The sequence below is a fragment of the Artemia franciscana genome, chromosome 5, assembly GCF_032884065.1.
Source record: "Artemia franciscana chromosome 5, ASM3288406v1, whole genome shotgun sequence".
Lineage (NCBI taxonomy): Eukaryota > Metazoa > Arthropoda > Branchiopoda > Anostraca > Artemiidae > Artemia > Artemia franciscana.
The window spans coordinates 752,659-777,996 of record NC_088867.1 but is presented as its reverse complement, the minus strand read 5'-3'; the positions used below and the strand labels follow the sequence as shown (position 1 = coordinate 777,996).

Here is a 25,338-nt window from a genome sequence, read left to right as displayed (position 1 = left end):
ATTTTCTCGAGAGTTCATTTACTTTCGAAACTACTGTGTCATGAACAGACTCGCCGATGGCAGGTACTTCACACGGACAGAAAGTTACGAACTTCCAGGTCAGAACATTTTGATTTGCCGCCGTGACTAGCAACTTGCACATATCAGTAATATTGTTATCATCCTTGGCATACGAAACCATCCGGGTTTGCATATCTTGCTCCGCCCAATTTAATTTTGCGAAAAGTAGTTGGCACTGCACCCCATACAACAATCTCTCTCCCCTCGACAATATTTCATGTATGAAAACAACAGGTTATGAGTTCTGTTACTTTGACAATTGAGAAAGTAAAAACTAGTGGGAATAATATCAAATTGCTCGTTCCTCATACAATCACAAATCAACGACATATTGCTACGAATATACGAGTCTAAACTATTTCATCATCTATTAATGGTGCAATTCCTTCCAAACTTCCTTTGGCTTTTATAAAAAATGCTAGCGCCGTTGGATCATTGGACAAACTCTCCATATAAATTTGAAATGTTTAGACTTTCATCTATTGTATGTAAAGTAAATGGAATTCCATTCTACAATTTATCCTTTGATAAATCCTACAGAACCTTATATGAATTGACAATACAATCCCTAGATTGAGATTTGCAATTATTTGAAAATGGTATAACCGAAGAAATGTTTGCGAAAAAATCATAGTATCATTATATTGGATTTGTCCGGTACTCAAGATGTTACTATTGTCCGAATAGACAAAGTGCGTTTAGAGTGTACCTTTTCCCGGCCATTAGAGGAGAGTGTTGCATTAATCTCGCTAAATCAGTTTGAAACCTATTGGGAAATGACCTCAGGTGGCATTGTTCTATAAGACTTGGTACCATGAACACGAATCAAATAAACAATGTATTCAATTTGGATCCCTACATGTCCATATACAAATCCTATTGCATACTCTCGGATTTCCTCAACCATATTCAAAGTGTTAACAATACTCTTACCATTGTTAATAGTAGCCCATCAGCTGTAAAGACGGGACATTGGCTATGCATCTTTCAAACACAGAAGAATATAGGATTTTTTATTTTTTTGGCCTACCGTGTTAGTTCTACGCGCCTCATATTAAAGACTTTCTTGAGAAAAGTAGAAAATCTGTTATACAAAACCGGAAGCGGCAAGATTTTTCAATCAAAAGCTGTAGTTTTCATGCACTATTATATTTTATTTTGCGATGTCGTCGATATATTTACAGTGAATTTCTTAGCATTTACGGTAACAATCCTCGATTGAACGACTTCGTAGTGCAAATAACATTATCATAAATGCATAATATAAATTTCAGTGCCCTAGGAGTGAAATGCTGTAAACATGTTTGTGAATTTGTTTATTAATAAAACTTATATATCCCAAACTCTATGTTCTTTAGGTTTCTTCTTCCACGTACAGGTAACAATCGTTAATGATAAGTAGCAGCAGCTCATCAGGATTCAGCTTGTATTTATCTTGGCATGCAAAGTCAGGATCGCATTTTCTACAATAATGTAACTTCATTTATATTATATCTCTTCGTAAAGTCAATAATACTATTCCGATTCATATTATAAAATTCAAGTGTTTCAATTTGCCTATTTGAAGCAATGTCGCACACAAAGTTCTCAGATGAAGAGTCACTTTCTGCAACAGCCAAATAAAAGTCAGAAGGCTTATAATCATAGTAGCCTGTATCTTCACAGCGATGTCGTAAAACCAGAGTCTCTTATTATTCCAGCAATTGAAGCGTAGACTAGATTCTTCTTCCCAAGCAATTTAAAACCACAACGATAAAAGTATAAATAAACTGAAATCACGTTTAGCGTTTTTTGCAATCATGCCAGGGTAAGTATTTTTCCCATTGACCACAGTTATTGTAGTGACAATCGGAGCATAAGAAGCCTCTGGTGGGAGAGTCACAAACCTCTTCAAGACATGAATTACACTCTTTAATTTGCATTGCATATCATCTATACAATTTACATGGATTGCATGATTTACACTTTTCATTATAGTCATCACTAGTACTACAATTCTCACAGGATGACCAGCGGCCCAATATATACGAAAATAATAGGCATATGTAAAACTTTTTCGATGTTTACTGTCCCACTTCCAAAAATAAAATGACTCGCGGTCAAAAAATGAATATTATTTGTTATCACTAGTCACTTATGCTGATCGCTTATTGGATCACTAGAGAAATGGAAGGAGTAACTGAAACTCGGGTAATCTTCATACAGATGCGCAATATCATTCTGTTTTGTTTCAACTAATATGTCAGTAAATTCAGTAAATGCCTTGGGGCCACGATACATAAGTCTCAGACAATAATCGAAAGATGGATACTCGTTTCTCATTATATCGTCAATTATACGATATAACTCTCAGTGAAGATTCTGCACTGACAATTTTGGAAATTATCATCTAGAATTAGCCATTTTTTCAAAGTTTTTAATAATCTTCTCTCTGTCAAATTTAATCATTTTTATCCTGACGCTCCCACTACCGACTATAGACTAGCATGGATTCTTTCTCGCTAGTAACAAACTCACTCCTTTTTTATAGACTGATTCATGGCTCAATGAATGTGTCCGTTGGTAAACTATCAGTTGTGCTAGTAAAGTTTGCATGGGGCTTATTTTTCATCAATTTATCTTTAATTTCTTTGCTGAAAATATCTGCTAGTGCCAATTTTATTTTACTCGTGATTTCTCTGTCTATTATCATATTATCCTTACACAGGTAAAAGTTTCGGAAAAGAAAAAATGTGTTGCATGACGTTGCAGGGGTACACTTGTCTTCTTTTTACCATATCATTGAACGGTAATAGTAGGATGATATTGATAAGATCAATCAACCGGTAATGTGTTACCATCAACAAGATGTTGGCCTACTTCATCAACTAAAAGTTTTAGGTTCGCAATCTTTTTCAACACCAACTTCTCTGGGGATGTTATTCTACCATACCCACCTCTACAACACTTGAATTTCCTCGATACTCCAAAGAAATTTACTCCTTACTGTCATGACAACGCTCGCATACATATCCAATAGTTTAGCACTTGTTTCATAATCCAAACATTTCTCTTTCTCGGCATTCAACGCTACTGCAAAGCTATCATGTACACATGCCCTCTTGGAATATTTCATCTTCACCTTTTTTTTAAATAATATATTTTTATCCTTCCAATGCAGAAATAATACTATGCAAAACATATGAACCAACAAGTTAGGCAAGATTACGTCAACCTTAACTCCAATTCCGTAGCAAGCACTTGCATCTCTTAGAAAATATTCCCTATTGCGTAACATGCGCCTGCACCTTGAAGAAGTTCAACAAGAGCTAGGAGCTCATATGGCACTTGTGCCGAGGCCGGAAGAGCCAAGAGCTCATATGGTATGAGCTCTAGCAAAATTTTAAGAATCAATAGATTGATTTAAAAGGAAAATCAGAGGCTTAATGTCGGTCAGAATTTAAAATAAGAGCTCTGACACACGAAGTCCTTCTAAATATCAAAATTCATAAAAATCCGATCACCAACTCGTAAGTTAAAAATGCCTCATTTTTTCCAATTTTTCCTCTCCCTACAGCCCCCCATATGGTCGAATCGGGGAAAACGACTTTATCAAGTCAATTTGTGCAGGTCCCTGGCACGCCTAACAATTTTATCGCCCAGAAAGTCTATAAGCACCAAACTCGCCAAAGTACAGGACCACCCCCTAACTCGCCCAAAGAAAGCGGATCCAGTCCAGTTACGTCAATCACGTATCTACGACATTTGCTCATTCTACCCACCAAGTTTTATCCCGATCTCTCCACTCTAAGCGTTTTCCAAGATTTACGGTTTCCCCCTCCAACTCCCCCCAATGTCACAAGGCCTGGTTGAGATTTAAAATAAGAGCTCTGAGACATGAGTTCCTTCTATATGTCAAATTTCATTCAGATCCGGTCACCCTTCTTAAGTTAAATATACCTCTATTCTTCTAATTTTTCTGAATTAACTAACCCCCCACCATACCCCCAAAGAGACCGAATCCGTTCCAATTATGTCCATCACGTATCTAGAACTTGTGCTTATTCTTCCCATCAAGTTTCATCCTAATCTCTCCACTCTAAGCGTTTTCCAATATTTCTGTTTCCCCCCTCGAGCCTCCTATGTCCCCAGATCCGATTCAAATTGAAAATGTAGCACCTGAGACATGGGATATTTCTATATATCAAGTTTCGTCAGGATCCGATCACCCATTCGTAAAATAAAGATACCTCAATTTTCGCGTTTTCCAAGATTTCCGTTTTCCCCCTCCAACTACCCCAATGTCACCGGATCTGGTGAGGATTTAGAATAAGAGCTCTGAAGCACAAGATCCTTCTAAATATCAAATTTCATTAAGATCTGATTACCCGTTCATAAGTTACAAATACCTCTTTTTTCATATTTTTCCGAATTCCCCCCCCCCCCTAAGCTCCCCCAAAGAGAGCAGATTCGGTCCAGTTATGTCAGCCATGTATCTTGGACTTGTGCTTATTCTTTCCAGCAAGTTTCATCCTGATCTCTCCACTCTAAGCCTTTTCCAAGATTTACGGTTCCCCCCACCCAAACTCCCTCCAATGACACTAGATCCAATCGAGACTTAAAATAAGAGATCTGAGTTAGAGGACCTTCTATATATGCAATTTCATTAAAATCCGATCACTCCTTCGTAAGTTAAAAATACCTCAGTTTTTCTAATTTTACATAATTAACCCTCCCCTCCAACTCCCCCAAAGAGAGCGGATCCGTTCCGTTTATGTCAATCTTGTATCTAGGACTTGAGCTCATCTTTCCCACCAAGTTTCATCCCAATCCTTCAACTCTAAGCGTTTTCCAAGATTTTAAGTCCCCCCCCCCCCGAACTCCCCCCAATGTCACCGGATCCGGTCGGGATTTGAAATAAGAGCTCTGAGACACGATATCCTTCTAAATATCAAATTTCACTAAGATCTGATCACCCGTTCGTAAGTTAAAATACCTCATTTTTTCTAATTTTTCCGAATTAACCGTCCCCCTACCCCCCCCCAGAAGGTCGAATCGGGGAAACGACTATTTCTAATTTAATCCGGTCTGGTCCCTGATGCGCCTGCCAAATTTCATCGTCTTAGCTTATCTGGAAGTGCCTAAACTAGCAAAACCGGGACAGACAGTCCGACAGAATTTGCGATCCCCATATGTCACTTGATTAATACCAAGTGCCATAAAAAAAGTGTCGGGACTGGGATTCGAAGGGGGTACAGGCCCTTTAAATAGATTGAATCTACAAAACTAACAATTAGCTTCGGCTCAGTGGAAAACTACATTGTAGCTACATTTTAATAAATATTTAGTTGGTATTTTGGTTAGGTTATATTTTGCATGCAGCCCCGCTATACTTAACCCCTCCCCCCTAATGAGCAAACATACAGCCCAAATTACATATCTAATCTATCTCCTAAGCGTCTCATCTGTTTCAATCAAACAGTTCGTGGTAACGAACTGTAGTAAGGAGCGACCCGGCTCAATAGTAAACGAAACTCTAAAAAACGGAATTTTGATGCTAAAATATACATCAAAAGAATCAGATTTTCATGCTGATTTTAAATATATATGTTTCATCAAATTTAGTCTTTGTCATCAAAAGTTACGAGCCTGAAAAAATTTGCCTTATTTTAGAAAATAGGGGAAAACACCCCCCAAAAGTCACAGAATCTTAACGAAAATCACACCATCGCATTCGGCGTATCAGAGAACCCTATAGCGAAATTTGCAAGCTTCTATCTACAAAAATGTAGAATTTCGTATTTTTTGCCAGAAGACAAATCACGGGTGCGTGTTCATTTTTGTTTGTTTGTTTTTTTTCTTTTCCTCAGGGGTCATCGTATCGACCAAGTGATCCTAGAATGCCGCAAGAGGGCTCATTCTAACGGAAATGAAAAGTTCTAGTGCCCTTTTTAAGTGACCAAAAAAATTGGAGGGCACCTAGGCCCCCTCCCACGCTAATTTTTTCTCCAAAGTCAACATATCAAAATTTTGAGATAGCCATTTTGTTCCGCATAGTCAAAAACCATAATAACTATGTCTTTGGGAATGACTTACTCCCCCAGAGTCCCTGGGGGAGGGGCTGCAAGTTACAAACTTCGACCAGTGTTTACATATAATAATGGTTATTGGGAAGTGTACAGTCGTTTTCAGGGGATTTTTTTTTGTTTTGGGGCTGGGGTTGAGGGGAGGGGGCTATGTGGGAGGATCTTTCCTTGGAGAAATATGTCATGGTGAACAGAAATTCAATGAAAAGGGCGCAGGATTTCTAAAATTACTACAAAAAAAAACAATGAAAAAATAAACATGGAAATTTTTTTCAATTGAAAGTAAAGAGTAGCAATGAAACTTAAAACGGACAGAGATTATTACGCATATGAGGGGTTCTAAAAATACTTTAGATTAAAGAGCGAGGTATTTAGGAGGAGATAAATACCTCGCTCTTTATGCTATAGTATTTTTTAGTAATTTCAACTATTTATTCTACGGCCTTTCTGATTCAGGGGTCATTCTTAAAGAATTATGACAAAACTTACGATTTAGTGTAAAGAACGAGGTATTAACGAGGGTACAAACCCCCTCATATACATAATAAAAATTAATGAATATAATTAAAGTTTGTTACGTAAGTTAATTCTTAAGTTACGTATATTTTTTACTAATAAAAAAAATTCGTTAAAAATTAAAATTTCTAGTTGCCTTTTTATGTAACCGAAAAATTGCATGGCAACTAGGCCTCTTTCCCCATCCCTTATTTCTCAAAATCGTCTGATCAAAACTAAGAGAAAGCCATTTAGCCAAAAAAGGAATTAATATGTAAATTTCATTTTAATAATTTATGTGTGGAGAGCCAAAATCAAACATGCATTAATTCAAAAACGTTCAGAAATTATATAAAAAAAAACTAGTTTTTTAAACTGAAAGTAAGGAGCGACATTAAAACTTAAAACGAACAGAAATTACTCCGTATATGAAATGGGTTGTCCCCTCCGCAATCCCTCGCTCTTTACGCTAAAGTTTGACTCTTTGCCACAATTCTGCTTTTGAAAACAATTAAAAGCTTTAGCGTAAAGAGCGAGGGATTGCGGAGGGGACAACCCATTTCATATACGGAGTAATTTCTGTTCGTTTTAAGTTTTAATAACGCTCCTTACTTTCAGTTTAAAAAACTAGTTTTTTTTATATAATCCCATACAGTAGATCCAAATTCTCGAGTGTCTACTGGCTAACAGATAAGTACCTTTACTTCCTCCTAAAGGTTTGAAGTCTAAATTACAAAAAAAAATAAAAATAATATTTCTGTCTCCGATTGTCTTCTTAAGTTTTAAACTTACTTTCAGTTTAAAAAACTAGTTTTTTTTATATAATCCCATACAGTAGATCCAAATTCTCGAGTGTCTACTGGCTAATAGATAAGTACCTTTACTTCCTCCTAAAGGTTTGAAATCTAAATTACAAAAAAAAAAAAAATAAAAATAATATTTATGTCTCCGATTGTCTTCTTAAGTTTTAAAACTTAGTAAATTTGAAGCATTCTCCCTGCTTTATTTAGAAGTATCTGTAGCGGTTTTATGCCTGTCCAAAAAGTGCTTAGACATTTGACTGGAAATTTTGAACAAGCTTAACAAGTAGATGGTCAATACAAATCCAAAATAATAGAAGAAGGTCAAGAAAAGGTGCCAAGTATCAGTGTAATACGATTCTCTGTACTTGCAAATATGGAGCTCTTCGTCTGACATTCTTTGAGTATCACACTTTGAAGAAGTAAAAACCATAAACTCTTTGCAATTTTGATATTAATTTGAAAATTGATGCTAAATTGATACTAATTAAGAAAAATGACTATAACTAAACTTGATAATAGAATCAGATTTTCTTCAACACTTTCTTCCTTTATCATATAATCTGATTATTTCATGTCTTATCCCTTGCATGCCTGCATTTTACATCTTATCAAAATACATAATGGTTTAGCTTTAGAGTGTCAAATATAATTTCCCAGGCAGCTAGAGCAATATGGCTTTAATGTGTTATTTTTCTTCACCGAGACACTTGGCATGGAAGAAGTTCTCGTAGAAACTTCGGACAGGGCTCATTCGATCGGAAACTGAAAGATTCAGTTCCTTTTTTAACAGTCAAAATTAACTGAAGGGTGAGGAGACACCATTTTATAAACCCTCTCCCAAAAGATATACGATACAGATTTTGAGACAGCCACTTTTTTAACAGTCGACAGGTCCAATAGCTATGTGTCTGGGGTTGACTCGTGCCCCCATAGGCCTTGGAGAGAGGACACTGGAAAGTTTTGCAAGTTGTCCATTGTTTACACAGGGGTTGAGTTATTGACAAAAAGGGAGATATTTGACCTTGGGTTACCGAAAAGGATAAGGGTATTAAGGTGAAACTTTCAGGGGATGTTTATTAACGCTAAAGAACACATTGCATGCAGGTTTTTATCTAAAAAATCTTATTACTACTACTACAACTATGTACTTTAAATACTACTACTGCTATTCACAGCTCCTTGTAGCACTGGCCATCAGAGGCCAACACAGCTTGTTTCATAATAAAAAAAGAAATAAATAACATGGTTACATTTTGCAATACTGAAACTCTACGCAAAACTAAGTGCATTCTACCTATAATTACCTTTCCGATACATTCATTAGCACGATAGAGAAGAATCTCAGACATCCTTTTTATAGCCACTGCAAATGGGATAACTGTGTGATCAGAACCCCCACCATGTAATCCTTCTGTACAACGCACGCAAAAAACAGTATCACAAGTCTCGCAAAATAACAACTCCTGGAAAAAATAGGAACTTAATAAGGCGGTCCAAAATCTATATTAATTAACCTTAAATAAAATACTAAGTTTAGCATGCGACATGCACGAAACAATTTTTTTTATAATTAATGACCTGAAATAAGAGATATTGGTTTAGGAAATATGAATCATCATATTCATATTTTGCTAGGTTTTACTAGTTTTACATATTTTACTAGTTTTCATATTTTACTAGGATTTCAAAATAACTGAAAAAAAATAACAATGGAGATATAAAAATTTCTTGAAAAGGAGAGGAAATATTTTGTAGCAAAAATCAAAAGAAAGGGGAATTCCAAGAGAATCCGAATCCAATAAAACCCACAGGAACTGTTTGTTCACATGATTTCATACTTTTTTGTAAAGTCTAATTAGACAAGTTCAAGAATAATCTGAGGCTTTTTTCGTTAGAACGAACGTTGGAATCCAACCAAGATTATACATTAGAGAGAGGAAGACTTCAGCTTTACCAATAAACCAAAATAAGTTATTGAAATTAGTTTAGAGTTTTATAGACTGAAAAATATGATTAAAAGGTACGAAAACACAAGAAAATAGGATATTTTTCATTTTTTTTTATCAAATCTAGATCATTCACTAAGAAAAAGCCTAAGGAATATCTCAATTATGGTAGAGTGAATGGATAAATATGAAAGTAATTAATACGATGATATAAGAATCTAGTCTCTTCGAAGCACCTTATAGCTGCAGAATTGTAAAAAAAATCGCAAGTTTCACAGGTGATATTACCCCAAAAACAATTATTTTGTGTGCATGAATAGAGAGAGCTGCTTCAGTCGTCCATATTCCGTACTGTATAGTTACATTAATTTTTGAAGGGTGGAATCCTGTTGGGGCAATTGATGCGCCTAAAGCCTTAAATACTGTGTTTTGCTTGTACATTTTCAGCTTTTCATTGATCATTCTGATAAACATAAAAATTAATACCAATATTAATCAGTCAACATTGATTAGATGAAGAACTGGAAATACCATTGAATTTACCTAGAGATGGTGGTAGCATGAAAGGGTATAGGGCCATTACTATTTTCCTTGTTTCTTGTTTTTATATATTTATATTATCTCTTAAATATGTATACATATGCTTTACAGTTCAGTCCCAGAACTAAATCATCTAGATCATTAATTTAGATTTTCAGTAGTGTCAATGTAAAAGATTTAAACGAAAATTTCTGAAAAGTACTAGAATCTAGCAGTAAAAGACGTACTATAAAACTCACTTGACTTGAATGCAGGCCACATTTGGGGATAACTTCTCGTCTCTGAGTTGCCATCAAATCCAGTAGCTGGTTCACAATGAAGCTAGGTGGTAGCGCAGAAACACCCCCTCGCGGAACATTTATGGATTCCCTGTGAAAAAACAAAACAAAGATATAGAAGTTTCTAACTTCACAAAGATGTCTGAGAAAAAAGAATGAGCCTCAACCTCGTAATATCTTAACATAATATACACATGAAAAAACAAACTACGATAAAACCGTGCATAATCATGAGAGAGAGAGAGAGAGAGAGAGAGAGAGAGAGAGAGAGAGAGAGAGAGAGAGAGAGAGAGAGAGAGAGAGAGAGAGAGAGAGAGAGAGAGAGAGAGAGAAGAGAGAGAGAGAGAGAGAAAGAGAGAAAGAGAGAGAGAGAGAGAGAGAGAGAGAGAGAGAGAGAGAGAGATACCCTGTTCCATGCTTCAGCGCTGCAATTAGTATACAGAGACAAGCTTCCTAGAACTAATTCATCTGGCCAAAAATAAGAAAAGGTAACTAACAAGCACAGAACTACTCTCCTATTTAACTATATGATAATAATGTTTTCAACAACCTATTAAACAGTTACTTGTAAAAATTATCACATATTTGCGTTGAAATTTAGTTCCAGATTTTTGTACCACCATGACAAGTGATTGCCAAGCATGAGCCGTCCTTGCGGAGTGGTTAGCAAGCTAAACTTGAAATCCTTTGTCCGAGAGGACAGGGGTTCAAGCCCTCGGGTCCTGGCGTCACTGGTAATTTGGTTTGGAACAGGAAACAAAAGAGGGATAAAACTCCCCAAAAAATAATCTCAAACGAGACTGCGGCCAGTAGAGAGGAAAGACTAAAATAACGCGAATATTTCGCCTGTATCTCAACTAGGCGTCTTTAGCACAAGATAAAAAGAAAAACACTAAACTAAAAACAAATAAAACCACCACCTGTAATAATAAATACAATTGTCGCTACTGATCCACGTAGGGAAAAGAAGCTATTAGAGTTACTTCAATGAGAACATTGAAACTTACGTACATTCTTTGCCTTATGTACCTATTTTGGGGGAGATGCTTAAAAGAATTTTGCGTAAACATAACATATATACTTATTTCTAATTAGTGAGATAATTGGGTAGTTTTCTTAATTCTGGGAAGGACTTAACCCGGGGAGATTTAGTTAGTGGGGTGTATAAAATTCCTTGTTCTTGTGGAAAGTTTTAAATTGGTAGAACTCACCGACAATTTTTATTGAAAGATTTATTGAGCATCACAATTCAATAGAAAAACCCTACAATTAAAAAAAGCCTCCTGAAACTTTTGTTTCGGCTCTGGCTGAACATACACTCTTTCATCCTAAACATTTTATACAATTTGATGAGGCTACAGCTATTTCTAATGATAGGGATCTTTCTCAGTGGGCGAGGGAGGCTAGAGAAATTAAAAAAAAAAAAAATGTTTGCTAATCTTTCAATAAATAGAGACATAGGGAATTTAAATATTGACCCAATTTATGATTGTCTTTTGAAAAATGAACCAATAGTCAATAAGGGAATTAAAATACACAATCACCAGGTGACAAGATTAAACACCAGACCAAAAAGAGTTGCTTCAATATTAGCTAACAACAGGGTTATTTCGCAACGGAATAGATAACTATATTTCAATTCAATCATATATATTTCAACAAAAACACATAATTACAAGTACATAATCTGCCAGGAAAGCACAAAAGTGCTTGACTAGGGCAGAAACTTGACTAAAAATAATTAAACAATCAACTAACAGAAACAACGAATCAACTGGATTTATCAAAAAAAGAAAAAAAAAAAAGAAACAAGAGCTAAGAGCTCATATGGCACTTGTGACGAGGTCGGAAGAGCCGAGAGCTCATATGGTACGAGGTCGGAAGAGCCAAGAGCCAAGAGCTCATTTGGACGAGGTCGGAAGAGCCGAGAGCTCATATGGTACGAGGTCGGAAGAGCCAAGAGCTCATTTGGCACTTGTTAGAAGGTCAGAACCTAAAGTTAAACTTTATAGCACAAGATCCTTCTAAATATCAAATTTCATTAAGATCTGGTCACCCTTTCGTAAGTTACAAATACCTCAATTTTCAAAATTACCTCCCCCCTCCCAATTCCACCAAAGAGAGCAGATCCGGTCCAGTTATGTCAGTCACGTATCTTAGACAGGTTTCTATTCTTCCCATCCAGTTTCATCCTGATCTCACCGCTTTAAGTATTTTCTAAGATTTCCGGTCCCCCCAACTGCCCCCCCAATTACGTTTGATCCGGTTGAGATTTAAAATAAGATATCAGAGTTACGAGGTCCTTCTAAATATGAAGTTTCATGAAGATCCTCTTCATGAAAATATTTTTCTTATTTTTCAGAATTACCCCCCCCCCCCCGCAATTGAGCGGATCCGTTCCAATTATGTAAATTACGTATGCAAGACTTTTGCTTATTTTTCCAACCCAGTTTCATCCCAATCCCTCCAATCTAAGCGTTTCCCATCATTTTAGGTCTCCCCACCCCAAACTTCCCCCAATGTCACCAGATCCGGTCAGGATTTAAAATAAGAGCTTTGAGCCACGATATCCTTCTAAAAATCAAATTTCATGGAGATCCAATCACCTGTTCGTAAGTTAAAAATACCTCATTTTTTCAAATTTTTCAGGATTAACCCCCCCCCCCCCAACTACCCAAAAGAGAGCGGATCCGTTCCGTTTATGTCAATCATCTATCTAGGACTTGTGTTTATTTTTCCCACCATGTTTCATCCCGATCCCTCCACTCTAAGTGTTTTCCAAGTTTTAGGTTTCCCCCTCCCAACTCCCCGCCCCCATCACCAGATCCGGTCGGGATTTAAAATAAGAGCTCTAAGACACGATATCCTTCTAAACATCAAATTTCATTGAGATCCGATCACCCGTTCGTAAGTTGAAAATACCTCATTTTTCTAATTTTTAAGACTTACTCCCCCCCTCCCAACTACCCCAAAGAGAGCAAATAAGTTCCGATTATGTCAATCATGTATCTGGGACTTGCGCTTATTTTTCCCATCAAGTTTCATCCCGATCCCTCTACTCTAAGTGTTTTCCAAGATTTTAGGTTTCCCCCCTCCAACTCCCCCCAATGTCATCAGACCCAGTCGGGATTTAAAATAAGAGCTCTGAGACACAATATCATTCCAAACATCAAATTTCATTAAGATCCAATCACCCGCTCATAAGTTAAAAATACTTCATTTTTTCTATTTTTCCGAATTAACCGAACCCTACTCCCCCCCCCCCCCCAGATGGTCAAATCGGGAAAACGACTATTTATAATTTAATCTGGTCCGGTCCCTGATACGCTTGCCAAATTTCATCGTCCTAGCTTACCTGGAAGTGCCTAAAGTAGCAGAACCGGGACTTTAGGTTTTCTCCCTCCAACTCCCCCCAATGTCATCAGATCCGGTCGCGATTTAAAATAAAAGCTCTAAGACACAATATCATTCCAAACATTAAATTTCATTAAGATCCAAATACCCGCTGATAAGTTAAAAATACTTCATTTTTTCTATTTTTTGCGAATTAACCGGGCCCCCACTCCCCCCAGATGGTCAAATTGGGAAAACGACTATTTCTAATTTAATCTGGTCCGGTCCCTGATACGCTTGCCAAATTTCATCGTCCTAGCTTACCTGGAAGTGCCTAAAGTAGCAAAACCGGGACAGACCGACAGACAGACCGACAGAATTGGCGACTGCTATATGTCACTTGGTTAATACCAAGTGCCATAAAAATAGGGGGGTGACGAAGAGAAAGAAAAGAAAAAAATTAAAAAGAAAAGAAAAAGACCGAAAAAAGGAGGACCGCACGATAAAATTTAGTTTCAATTTTCATAATTTTTCCTCAGTTGCTTTGATGTTCTCATTGAAGAAACTCTAATAGCGTCTTTTCCCTACGTGGATCAGTAGCGACAATTGTATTTTTTTTCTATCTTGTGCTGAGGACGCCTAGTCGAGATACAGGCTAAATATCCGCGTTATTTTGGTCTTTTCTCTCTACTGGCAGCAATCTCGTTTGAGATTTTTTTGTAGGGTTTTATCTCTCTTTGTTGTTTATTGCACTTCCTGGCTGAAGGGCTACGAGACGGAGATGATGACCGACGGTAGGGACTATACAGACCAATGTCATATTTTTTTTTTACCTTATCATAAATGTCGATACACGCTCTTGATGTCGGACAAATTTCGTTAGGAAAATCCGTCCCACCATGACGAATGATTGCCAAGCATGAGCCGTCCTAGCCAAGTGGTTGGCACGCTAAACTTGAAATCCTTTGTCTGTGAGGACAGGGGTTCAAGTCCTCGAGTCCTGGCGTCACTGGTTATTTGGTTTGGAACAGGGGTCAGTAGAGAGACTCTGTAAGCTCAGTCAGAGTCGATCCATCTCTAAATGGGTACCTGAAGACATCTGGTGAAGGTGAAAAGTAAGGGTGTGCGAAAGCGCAAGATGGCTGGCCCCAGCCCCCCCCCCCCCTATTGCACTTCCTGGCTGAAGGGCTACGAAACGGAGATCATGACCGAAGCTAGGAACTATACAGTCCAATGTCGTATTTTTTACCTTTACCTCATCACAAATGTCGATACATACTCTTGATGTCGGACAAATTTCATTAGGAAAATCTGATCTAAGAACTATCAAGTGATCATAATAGTGAAAATTCGTAGGGAAAATCTTAGAAAAATTCAAAGGCAAAATAATCATGGCAAGCATTAGAAGTAGAAATGAAACGAAGTTGGTCTAAAGAACAAATCCCATAAGATGTTTAACTGAAGAACTGTAATCAATTAGAAAGGGTCCTCAGTGATATATTTTAAACTATTTGAAGATATTAACACGGATGAAAAGTCAGATGCGCAAAAAGTTGCACAGTAAAGAAAATATGGATTAATAAAGGAATAATAAATTATTCATTATGTTTATTGTTGGAAAAAGAGAGAGTGAGAGAGATATGGATATTGTACTTTGCAAGTAAAACTGTTTTACCATAACTTAATCTCAAACCTGACTTCTGTAAACAATCGCTTCTTATTAATAGTAAAAAAAAAACAACAGATTTTTCAGTTTTTCCACCCTCCTAAAAAAGTTCATAGAAGTTAAAACCCGATGCAAATAATGAGCTCTAAACTGGCAGTGGTTTTCTAAAATACAACAATTTCTTCTAATACATTACCTGCAAATCGGACATCGAAAAGAAGATGGAATTTCGTCATTTCTGGTTGCACTGGCCAAAATCCTTGTGAGACATTGTAAGCATACCGTATGCGAGCATGGCAACAGTTTAGGTGTATGCTCGCAGCCGTCATACGTACCTAAAATAATAAGAGCCACCAATAAAACTTCAATAAGTTGTCACTTTTTCTAAAAACTAGAAACCCAACACACCTACAGGCAGAACCGAAATCAAGGAATATCACACAATCACTTTGGGATAGCCCATATGTGAACACATGGATCTTAGGAACTGTTTGTAAAAACAAGAGCTAAAAGCTCATATGGCATGAGCTCTAGCAAAATTCTAAGAATCAATAGATTGATTTAAAAGAAAAATCAGAGGCTTAATACCGGTTGGAATTTAAAATAAAAGCTCTGAGACACGAGGTCCTTCTAAATATCAAAATTCATTAAGATCCGATCACCCACTCGTAAGTTAATAATACCTCATTTTTTCTAATTTTTCCTCTCCCTTCAGCCCCCCAGATGGTCGAATCGGGGAAAACGGCTTTATCAAGTTAATTTGTGCAGGTCCCTAATGCGCCTACCAATTTTCATGGTAATAGCACGTCCAGAAAGCACCTAACGCACTGGATCCTCCCCCCTAACTCCCCCAAAGAGAGCAGATCCATTCCAGTTATGTAAATCACATACCTACGACATTTGCCTATTCTATCAACCAAGTTTCATCCCGTTTTTTCCCCTCTAAGCGTTGTCCAATATTTCCTGTTTCCACCTCCGACTCCCCCCAAAAACATCAGATCTGGTTGAGATTTAAAATAAGTGCTCTCAGACATGAATTCTTTCTAAATATCGAATTTCATTAAGATCCGGTCTATCGTTCTTAAGTTAAAAATACCTAAATTTTTCTAATTTTTCCAAATCAACTCCCCCCCCCCAAAGAGAGCGGGTCCATTCCAATTATGTCAATCATGTATCTAGAACTTGTGATTATTCTTCCCATCAAGTTTCATCCTGATCTCTCCACTCAAAGCCTTTTCCAAGATTTCCTGTCCACCCCCCCCCCCAACTCCCCCCAATGTCCTCGGATCCAATTCAAATCAAAAACGGAGCATCTGAGACATAACATCTTTCTATATATCAAATTTTATTAAGATACGATCACCCATTCGTAAAATAAAGATACCTCAATTTTCACGTTTTCCAAGATTTCCGGTTTCCACCTCCAGCTCCCCCCAATATCACTGGATCTGATCGGGATTTAAAGAGCTCTGAAACAAAAGATCCTTCTAAATATCAAATTCCATTAAGATCTGATCACCCGTTTGTAAGTTACAAATACCTCATTTTTCTAATTTTTCCAAATAACCACCCCACCACTCCCCCAAAGAGAGCAGATCCGATCGGGTTATGTCAGCCATGTATCTTGGACTTGTGCCTATCCTTTCCACCAAGTTTCATCCTGATCTCTCCACTCTAAGCCTTTTCCAAGACTTCCTATTCCCCCCGCTCCAACTTCCCCCAATGACAGTGGATCCGTTTGGATTTAAAATAAGAGATCTGAGTTACCAGGTCCTTCTAAATATGAAATTACATTAAGATCCAATCACTCCTTCGTAAGTTAAAACACTACATTTTTTCTAATTTTTCAGAACTAACCCTCCCCTCAACTCCCCCAAAGAGAGTGGATCCGTTCCGGTGATGTAAATCACGTATCTAGGACTTGTGCTTATTTTTCCGCCAAGTTTCGTTTTGATCCCTCCACTCTAAGCTTTTTCCAAGATTTTAGGTTCCCCCCTCCAACTCCCCCCAATATCACCGGATCCGGTCGAGATTTTGAATAAGAGCTCTGAGACACGATATCCTTCTAAATATCAAATTGCATTAAGATCCGATCACCCTTTCGTAAGTTAAAAATACCTCATTTTTTCTAATTTTTCCGAATTAACCGACCCCTACTCCCCCCCCCAGATTGTCGAATTGGGGAAACGACAATTTTTAATTTAATCTGGTCTGTTCCCTGATACGCCTGGACAGACAAACCCGGGGAAGACAGACAACTGAAACCAGGACAGACAGACCAACCAACAGACAGACCGACCAACAGAATTTGCAATTGCTGTATGTCACTTTGTAGATACCAAGTGCCATAAAAAGATGATTTTTTTTTACATCGTGTTGTGAGCTTGAATCTTACTGCACCACCTGTAATTGGTATTAACAATTTAATCTATCAGATAAATATTTAATCGGTTAAATAATTTTTTCCTACTTATGGTTGTATAAAAACTTAATTTTTTTTTCAGACGCAAGTTTTTGATGATATAATAGTCCTTGAAGTTCTAAGAAATATACCCAAACAGACCTTTGGAGGTAGGTTATTGATGATTTCGCAGAAAAGGGTGTTCGAAATTACCTTAACGTATATGTTACCGTGAATGTTCCAAATCTGGTTAATGTCGACATTCACCAGTGATTGCCCAAAATTCGCTTTTTTCTGCTTAGACTCAATTAGCTTTGCGAGTCAGCTTTTTCAGTCTTATGTTGGCTATGATGGTAAAAGTTAAAGTTAGGTTAGACTAGATTATGTTAGTTTAGGTTAGTTTGGGTTTGGTTACAAATATCAGAAATGGGTTAAAAACCAAAGCTAACCTAACCCAACATAACCTAAGCTGTTACCACAAAACCATGCATTAAATTGAAAAAGTTGACTGGCAACGCTGACAAAATCCAAGGAGAAAAAAAAAAGGTATTTTGGACATTAACCCGTGAATATCGACATTCACCCGTGAATATCAACATTCACGAATTTCGAACTTTCACTGTAACATATATAATTAATAACGGTATATAATCCTAGAGAAAACACGGTTACCGAAACCTGTTTTCAGTTTCATACATTAATACACCAAAGGCGTAAAATTAACTAGCAAGCCTGGCAAGCTCAGATGGTCAGGGCTACAGGTTCGAGGTTGACGCATGATTTTTATACATCGACGAAAATTAGAATATCGCGAATGTATTACTGATTTGAGTAAAAGTTGCATTGATGAAGAAAAGGTCGTCTCCTTCTCAGAGATGAGTATCTTGAAAGTTATGGTTTTGGTAGTCCTACACTGCTTTCTCTCATGGCTTGGGTATCGTAGTTAAACTTTCAGGGACAGCTCTACTAGAAGGTAGTGGGCAATGTAACACCGAATTTTATGTTGGAGGGGATGAAAGTGAACAGTAGGGATTTTCAGATCGAAACCAAATGGTTAGAAGAAACCAATCAAGTAAAACCGGTAGTGGCTTTTCATCCAAAGCAGAACCACTATGCATTGTTTTTTTTCAGATCATTTCTGCAAGGGGGGGGGGGAAGAATATAAAAAACCTGTTGATTATAATCTAGGGATTCATTTGCACAATAAGACCAAAGCTAACAGTTTAAACTTTTGTCATTTTGCTCAGCTTTTTAACATATTGACTTAAATTATTTAGAATCTGTCCAACAGCTATTATCAATCAAAGCTGCTATAAAATAAGAGATAAAGAATCATTCTTAGCTAGTCTGCTTTTTCTTATTCTTCTTCTTCAGTCAGAAACTTCAAACCATAAAAAGTAAGAAGCAATGCTAGTTCAGAATGACCTAACTGGAGTATTCAAAGTTATATGAAGTAAACTATTCAAAGTGAACTTGAAAATTACTTACATAAGCAGGTACTGCATGTCAAAAAACTTTCACTAAAATCTTCGTAATTTATTGAAATTGTTTCAACTAACGTAGAACTCATTGATACTACTTTCCCATCAATAAAGGACCTAAAAAAAAATAAGCAAAATAAGAAAGAGATAGGGAGGGGGGTAAAAGAAAAAATAGAGGAGAATGATAGACAAAAATGTTTACAGGGTCATATAATTTAAGATGCCATTATTAAGAGGCCCTCAAGTATTACAACTCAAATCAAAGATGCACTAAACGAGTCGACCAACCACATAGTTACAAGCAACTGTACCTTTCTCAATTAAATAGTAATTGTTAAGTAAGCTGACCAATTAAGTCAGAATTTCATTTTAGTAAAATAAAATTATTAAGACGCAAAATACAAAATGCAAAGTTTGGAAATACCACTTTTTACTAAAATAAAAATTTGGAAATTAACCATACCAGAATGACACATTCTGGTATGGGTAGGCTTTGAAAGGAAATTGAGAAACACCCACTTCCTTGCTTATGTACGTCTGTGGTCTGGAATGACGTGGTTGACCTATGGTACAAAAGATACATTTTATGGGATCGAGTAACTTATCCATCTAAATGCTGGGCTATCGTCTGGTCCTGGGCTAATCTTAGGTCCTTAACCTCTTTACTTAGGAATACCTTGGAATATCGTAAGTGTCTTAATGTCTTATAGTTTGTAATTGTATTATTTGATTCATTTATTCTGTGGGACAAATAGTCCCCGTGGCATATAGATATAGCAATACCCATGTATTGTTCTTGAGTCAAATCAAAGTAATTATATTTATACCCCGACTCTCTACAACAATGTTTAAGCTTCTCATCTATACCAGTAGGATCCCCATTTAATTAGTAAGGCCGACCCTAAGGAAATGCTACCCTAGTTTTAATAGCCCTCAGGACCTTACTCTATACCCCCTCCAAGGGCCGATTAAAAACCAACTATTAACACCCACATAAAGTCACTTTACTACAACTGAATCGTAATTGATTTTCTCGGATAAAAAATAATCACAATGGAATCAGGATTTTCTGTTTCTTGCAATTAAATTGTCAATTACACAAGACAAAACAATCAATCTTAAGACATAGCTGTTCATTTATGTCATGCTTTAACACTGCTTCCCTTGTGGTCTCGATCAATAGAGTAAAGAAAGATTTAGGTACAATGTATTATTATTTTTTTCTTCAAGGCACTTCGTACAGAAGGAACTGATGTAAAAGCCTCGGAAGGAGCTCACTCGATTAGAAATTGAAATTTCTAGTTGCTTTGTTTTAAGAGATAAAAGTGACTAGAGGGCAACCATCCCCCCTTCCGCGCCCATTAATTCCCCAAACACATCCAATCAATATTTTCAGATAGCCATATTGTTCGCCATAGTTGAAAAATACAGTAGCTATGTCTCATGATATGTGATACCCCCTCCTACAAAGCCTTGGGGGCAAGGGTTGTAATTCATGCATTTAACCCATTGTTTACATTTAGCGTTTGATATTAAAAAGGTGGGCATATTTGACCTTTAGTGTCAAAAAAAAGAAGGCCATTCATGTGAACCTTTCAGAGAATGTTGAGAGGAGTCTTGAACAAGATTAAAACACGTTATGCGCATATAGCTTGTCAAAAGAGCGAAGGTAATATGTGCACGCTACTCTAACTACGACTACTATAACAGCTACTACCACTGCTACTGCTACTACTACTACTACTACCACTGCTATCACTACAACTATTGCTTCTGCAGCAAGTACTACCAAGCTTAAAGGTATTTGAGTGAAAATTTAAGGCCAAAATCAAAGTATTCTATGTACATAGAGATCGTTAAAAGGTTGTATCAGCAATACCTTTGGAACGGCTTACCATATCGAGTTGAAACTTTCAGGGCATCATGAGGGGAATGTTCAACTGGCCAAAAGGCAACATGTGTATGCTACTTCTACTATTAATACTGCTACTACTACTAAGATAATAGTACTATCAAGACTAAGGGCGTGAAGGAGAAAATTTGGGAAAATATAGAAGAGATATTTGAAGTAAATCAAAATACACTATGTGCTTTCAGATTGTCGAAAGAACATATCTCAGAATCAGATTAGGGTATTACGTTGGAGCTTTCAGGGAATGCTTAAAGGGGAATATCAATTGAAGAGCATTAAGATGAAAATTTCAAGAATTATATGAATAAACAGGTTATGAAAAGGACATTTAGGCAATGTCATAGCAATGGCTAATTGTGCTAAGTATGCTATGTCAAGACTATGTTATATAGCAATAGCTATGTCTCTAGGGATATTGTCCATTATGCTTTAAACTAAATGTTGCTTTAAAACTAAATAAAAAAGCACTATGTATGCTGGTAGCCAATAAAACATCTACACAATATCCCAAGAACAACTGAGGGTATTAAGTTGACAATTTAGCTAAATCAAAGGAGTGTAAGTGTATCCAGGTTGTCAAAAAGCCCAGATAGAGTATTTTAGAAATGGTATTGAGTTTGATTTTTTTGGTCAAATAGAGGAGGTATAAAACTAAATTAGACAATACTATTTGTGTCAAGATTTCAGAAGTGTGTAAGTTTTTAAAAATTCTCGAAAGAGTTTCTCCAACATACAAATAGCAAGCCAAACTATATATTCTTTAAAAAAAAACCGTAAGCTACAGAATATCATTTTCGCTTTCGACGAAAACGACTATGTCATCAAAAAAGAACATCAAATGATCGTCAAAAGATGTCATCAAAAAAGAACTGTTTCCACAAAATAAGTTTTTCAAAGAAAAATAAAAACTCCATTAAACAAAAAGGAGCAGAAACAAAAACAAATAATCAACCGAGCGTAAAACTACCACAAATCACCATCAACAAATAAAAACAAAGAGAATTACAATAAATAATCAAGTCAAACTCAAAACCAGAAGAATTTGAAAAGAATACGTCTGACAACCCCAATGTCTTCTCAAGATTAGAACATAATTTGCACTTTACCAAAAACAAAAGAAACACTCTAAATGTATTCACTCTTTTAACTTTAATAAATACAGAATTATTAAGACTTTAAGGAATGAATATCAGTAAGTGATCTTGGTTATGACGTTTTCTTTCGTTTATTCGTTTCTTTCTGCTCGTGTTTGGTTTAATTTAGCTCTTTACTTTCCTTTGTAAACCTTATTTTGCAGAATTTTTTTTGTCGATTATTCAAAAACATCCCAGTGGTACTTAAGAATTCATATTATTAGAAAACAAATTTAAAGGCTTTTTAAGATCAACTAGATCAACAAGGAAAGTTAGACAAACATCAGTCTTTCAGTAACTGTTATCCATTATAGAGTAAAGTAAAAAAAACCTCAATTAAATTTATACAAAAATTGTGCTCTTCCAGTCATTATTAATTAGTCATTATTCATTATTAAATGAAGGCGAAATGACAGTGGCATCACCATACCGCCAATGACCTTAATGTTATATTTATGGTTAACTATTTATTATGTTTATGTTTAATTTATGTTATATAAATGTTATACTATGTTTAACAAACATATTGAGAAAGACGTGTACATTATCATTGTTTTTTTTCTACCATTTAATTTATGTATATATATATATATATATATCTGTAATTAAATTGAACACCTCGTATTCAAGTTGTAATTACTTGAAAAAAATATGGTGACCAATTCAAATAAACCCTCAATTGTGCATCCCTTCCTCAAGTGCCTTTCCTTAAACATGATTTTCCACTAATACTCTATCTTTTGAATAGTAAAAAAAAATCTCTTTTCTTACAGGTCGTATTTTTTGGACAAACATGATTTTCTCTGCCAAAGATGTGTTCTAGCTATCATGCTGCAGTTTACCAAACAAATTCCGCCAGCTTCTTTTCTCTCCAAAACAATAATGTTGATTTCTTGGACCACAACGTTTGAGTTTTTTTTATTCTAGTCTCAAAAAGTCAAAACTAGGGTTTTGCCCAAATTAAAAAAAAAAAAAAAAAAAAAGAATATAAAAGTTCTCCTTTTGAGGGAGGAATAAAACTATTTTTAAAAGGCACGAAAAAATCAGTGTACATTTGGTGTGGAATTTCAATATACATACAATTCAATACTGATATTTCAGTGACTATGAAGTTGGGAATATTCTTTACCTATCTGAATCAATATTCACTATGTCTGTTGAATGACTCAAGTTCAATCTGTGGTTGTGCAAATGGAAGAGTCTTTCCATTCAATGTTTGAGTGTGAATCATTGTAAGATTTAAGATATCTTCCAAGATTAACCAAGATTTGAATATTGGAAGCTACAGTGATGACAGTGGTCAAATATGGCGCTAAAGCATGGGCGCTCCGAAAAGCAGATGAAAATTTACTAGATGTTTTCCAGAGAAATTGCCTACGGATTGTTCTGGGTACCCGGCTGACTGACCGTATTTCAAACAGTAGGTTGTACGAAAAATGTGGTTCAATTCCGCTTTCTAGGGATATAATGAAAGAAAGGTTGAGATGGCTATGCCACGTTCTACAGATGAAGGATGACAGATTACCAAAGATTGTCCTTTTTGGCCAACCGTCTGGGGCTACACGGAAAGTAGGTCGTCCTTGTCTGGGTTGGGAGGATGTCATAAATAAAGATTTAAAGGAAATGGGAACTTCCTGAGAGGGTGTAAAGAGGGAGGCTTTAAATAGATTAGGTCGGAGGAGGAGCGTGCGTAGCTGTGTTGGCCTCAGGTGGCTTGGTGCTGCAGTGAGTTATTATTATTATTAGTAGTATATATATATATATATATATATATATATATATATATATATATATATATATATATATATATATATATATATATATATATTCTAAACCACTTGTATAATTCATCCATCAACTTAACTTAAACATGTAATAAAAATCCTATAGCGTTAAATATTTGACAAGAAGATATAGATAAATAAACAGAACACAATCCTGGCTCACCTGGTTGTTGACATCAGTTAGCTCAAAAAAAAAAGAAAAATAATTAGGTATATCATGAAAAACAACATAAAATTCCGCCACTAGTTTTCAAATGAAACAGCTAGAAAGAAATGGATTGCTTGATGTAATTATAATTATTTTAGGGTCAAATCACAGTAGGTTCCTTTTTTGAGATAGTCTGAATAAATTTATTGAAATACATTTTGCATAGGTAACATAAAAAAGAAACCATTTCAAGTTGTGTCAAAAATGGAAATTTCTGGAAAAATCTAATCCACGACCTTTGGGCATGGCCTTGGTTGAAGACAGGTGTACATACAGAACCCTTATTTCTCTAGTCTGATACTCAAGTTGGAGTCCAGAACCTTGATTTGGAAATGTGATCTCTAAGGATGGTGTCCATCACAACCCAGAGAAAATTAAAGCTGTGAAAGAATTGCCCTCACCATGCAACCATAAAAAAATTCAGACTTTGTTAGGGATGCTGAACTACCTGTCATGTTAAATTCCAAATATGTCATACCAGAACAAGCCTTTAAGAATTCTTTCAAATCAGCAGAAGTTTAAATGGGGAGAAATTCATTATATGTGTCTTTAACATGATGAAAAAGTCAATTCACAGCACCATATATCCAGAGAAAATTAAAGCTCTTAAAGAAATGCCCTCACCAAGCAACCATGAAAAAATTCAGACTTTGTTAGGGATGCTGAACTACCTGTCATGTTAAATTCCAAATATGTCCTACCAGAACAAGCCACTAAGAACTCTTTCAAAGCAGCAGAAGTTTAAATGGGGAGAAATTCATGACAATGTCTTTAACATGATGAAAAAGTTGATTTGCGGCACCATATACCTCTTTAATTCTTGAAATGGAAACATAGAGCTACAGTTTGATGCATCCAAGTCAAGGCTGGGAGTGTTTCTTATTCAAAATGATAATTTCATCTCATTTACTTCATGATCCTTGAGTGCAACAGAACAGAACTACTCTCAGATTCAACAGAAACTTTACACAATCATTTTTAAAATCCATCACTTTCACAATGTTTATATGACCAAGGGTTCATCATAGTAACTAACCACAAACTGCTTGAAACACTTATTGATTGACCAATGCAGAAGTCATCCTCTTTTCTACAAAGAATGGTGCTCCAGATCCAGCCATATGACTTCCCAATCATTTTTCGACCTGGAAAAGAGATGCCTGTCCCAAACGTGCTGTCTTGCTCCTACCTTCAAGGCAAAAACAAAAAATCTTCATAAGGAAATCATAGCAT

At 36.2% G+C, this 25,338-nt stretch overlaps 1 protein-coding gene across 2 annotated transcripts in view; it reads right to left on the bottom strand.

The window, feature by feature from the left end:
• Positions 1-25,338, bottom strand: part of LOC136026838 (tripartite motif-containing protein 2-like) — a 52,590-nt gene that overhangs the window by 19,142 nt on the left and 8,110 nt on the right. Inside the window, exons 2-6 of one of the 2 annotated variants that reach the window (XM_065703547.1) lie at positions 24,061-24,081; positions 19,076-19,185; positions 15,383-15,521; positions 10,149-10,278; positions 8,728-8,886 (exon numbers count right to left, since the gene is read on the bottom strand). In XM_065703547.1, the coding sequence (XP_065559619.1) occupies positions 8,728-8,886; positions 10,149-10,278; positions 15,383-15,521; positions 19,076-19,185; positions 24,061-24,074 (552 nt within the window). In that variant the 5' untranslated portion in view covers positions 24,075-24,081. The remainder of the gene's footprint in view (positions 1-8,727; positions 8,887-10,148; positions 10,279-15,382; positions 15,522-19,075; positions 19,186-24,060; positions 24,082-25,338) is intronic. The other variant, XM_065703546.1, reaches the window with a different exon arrangement.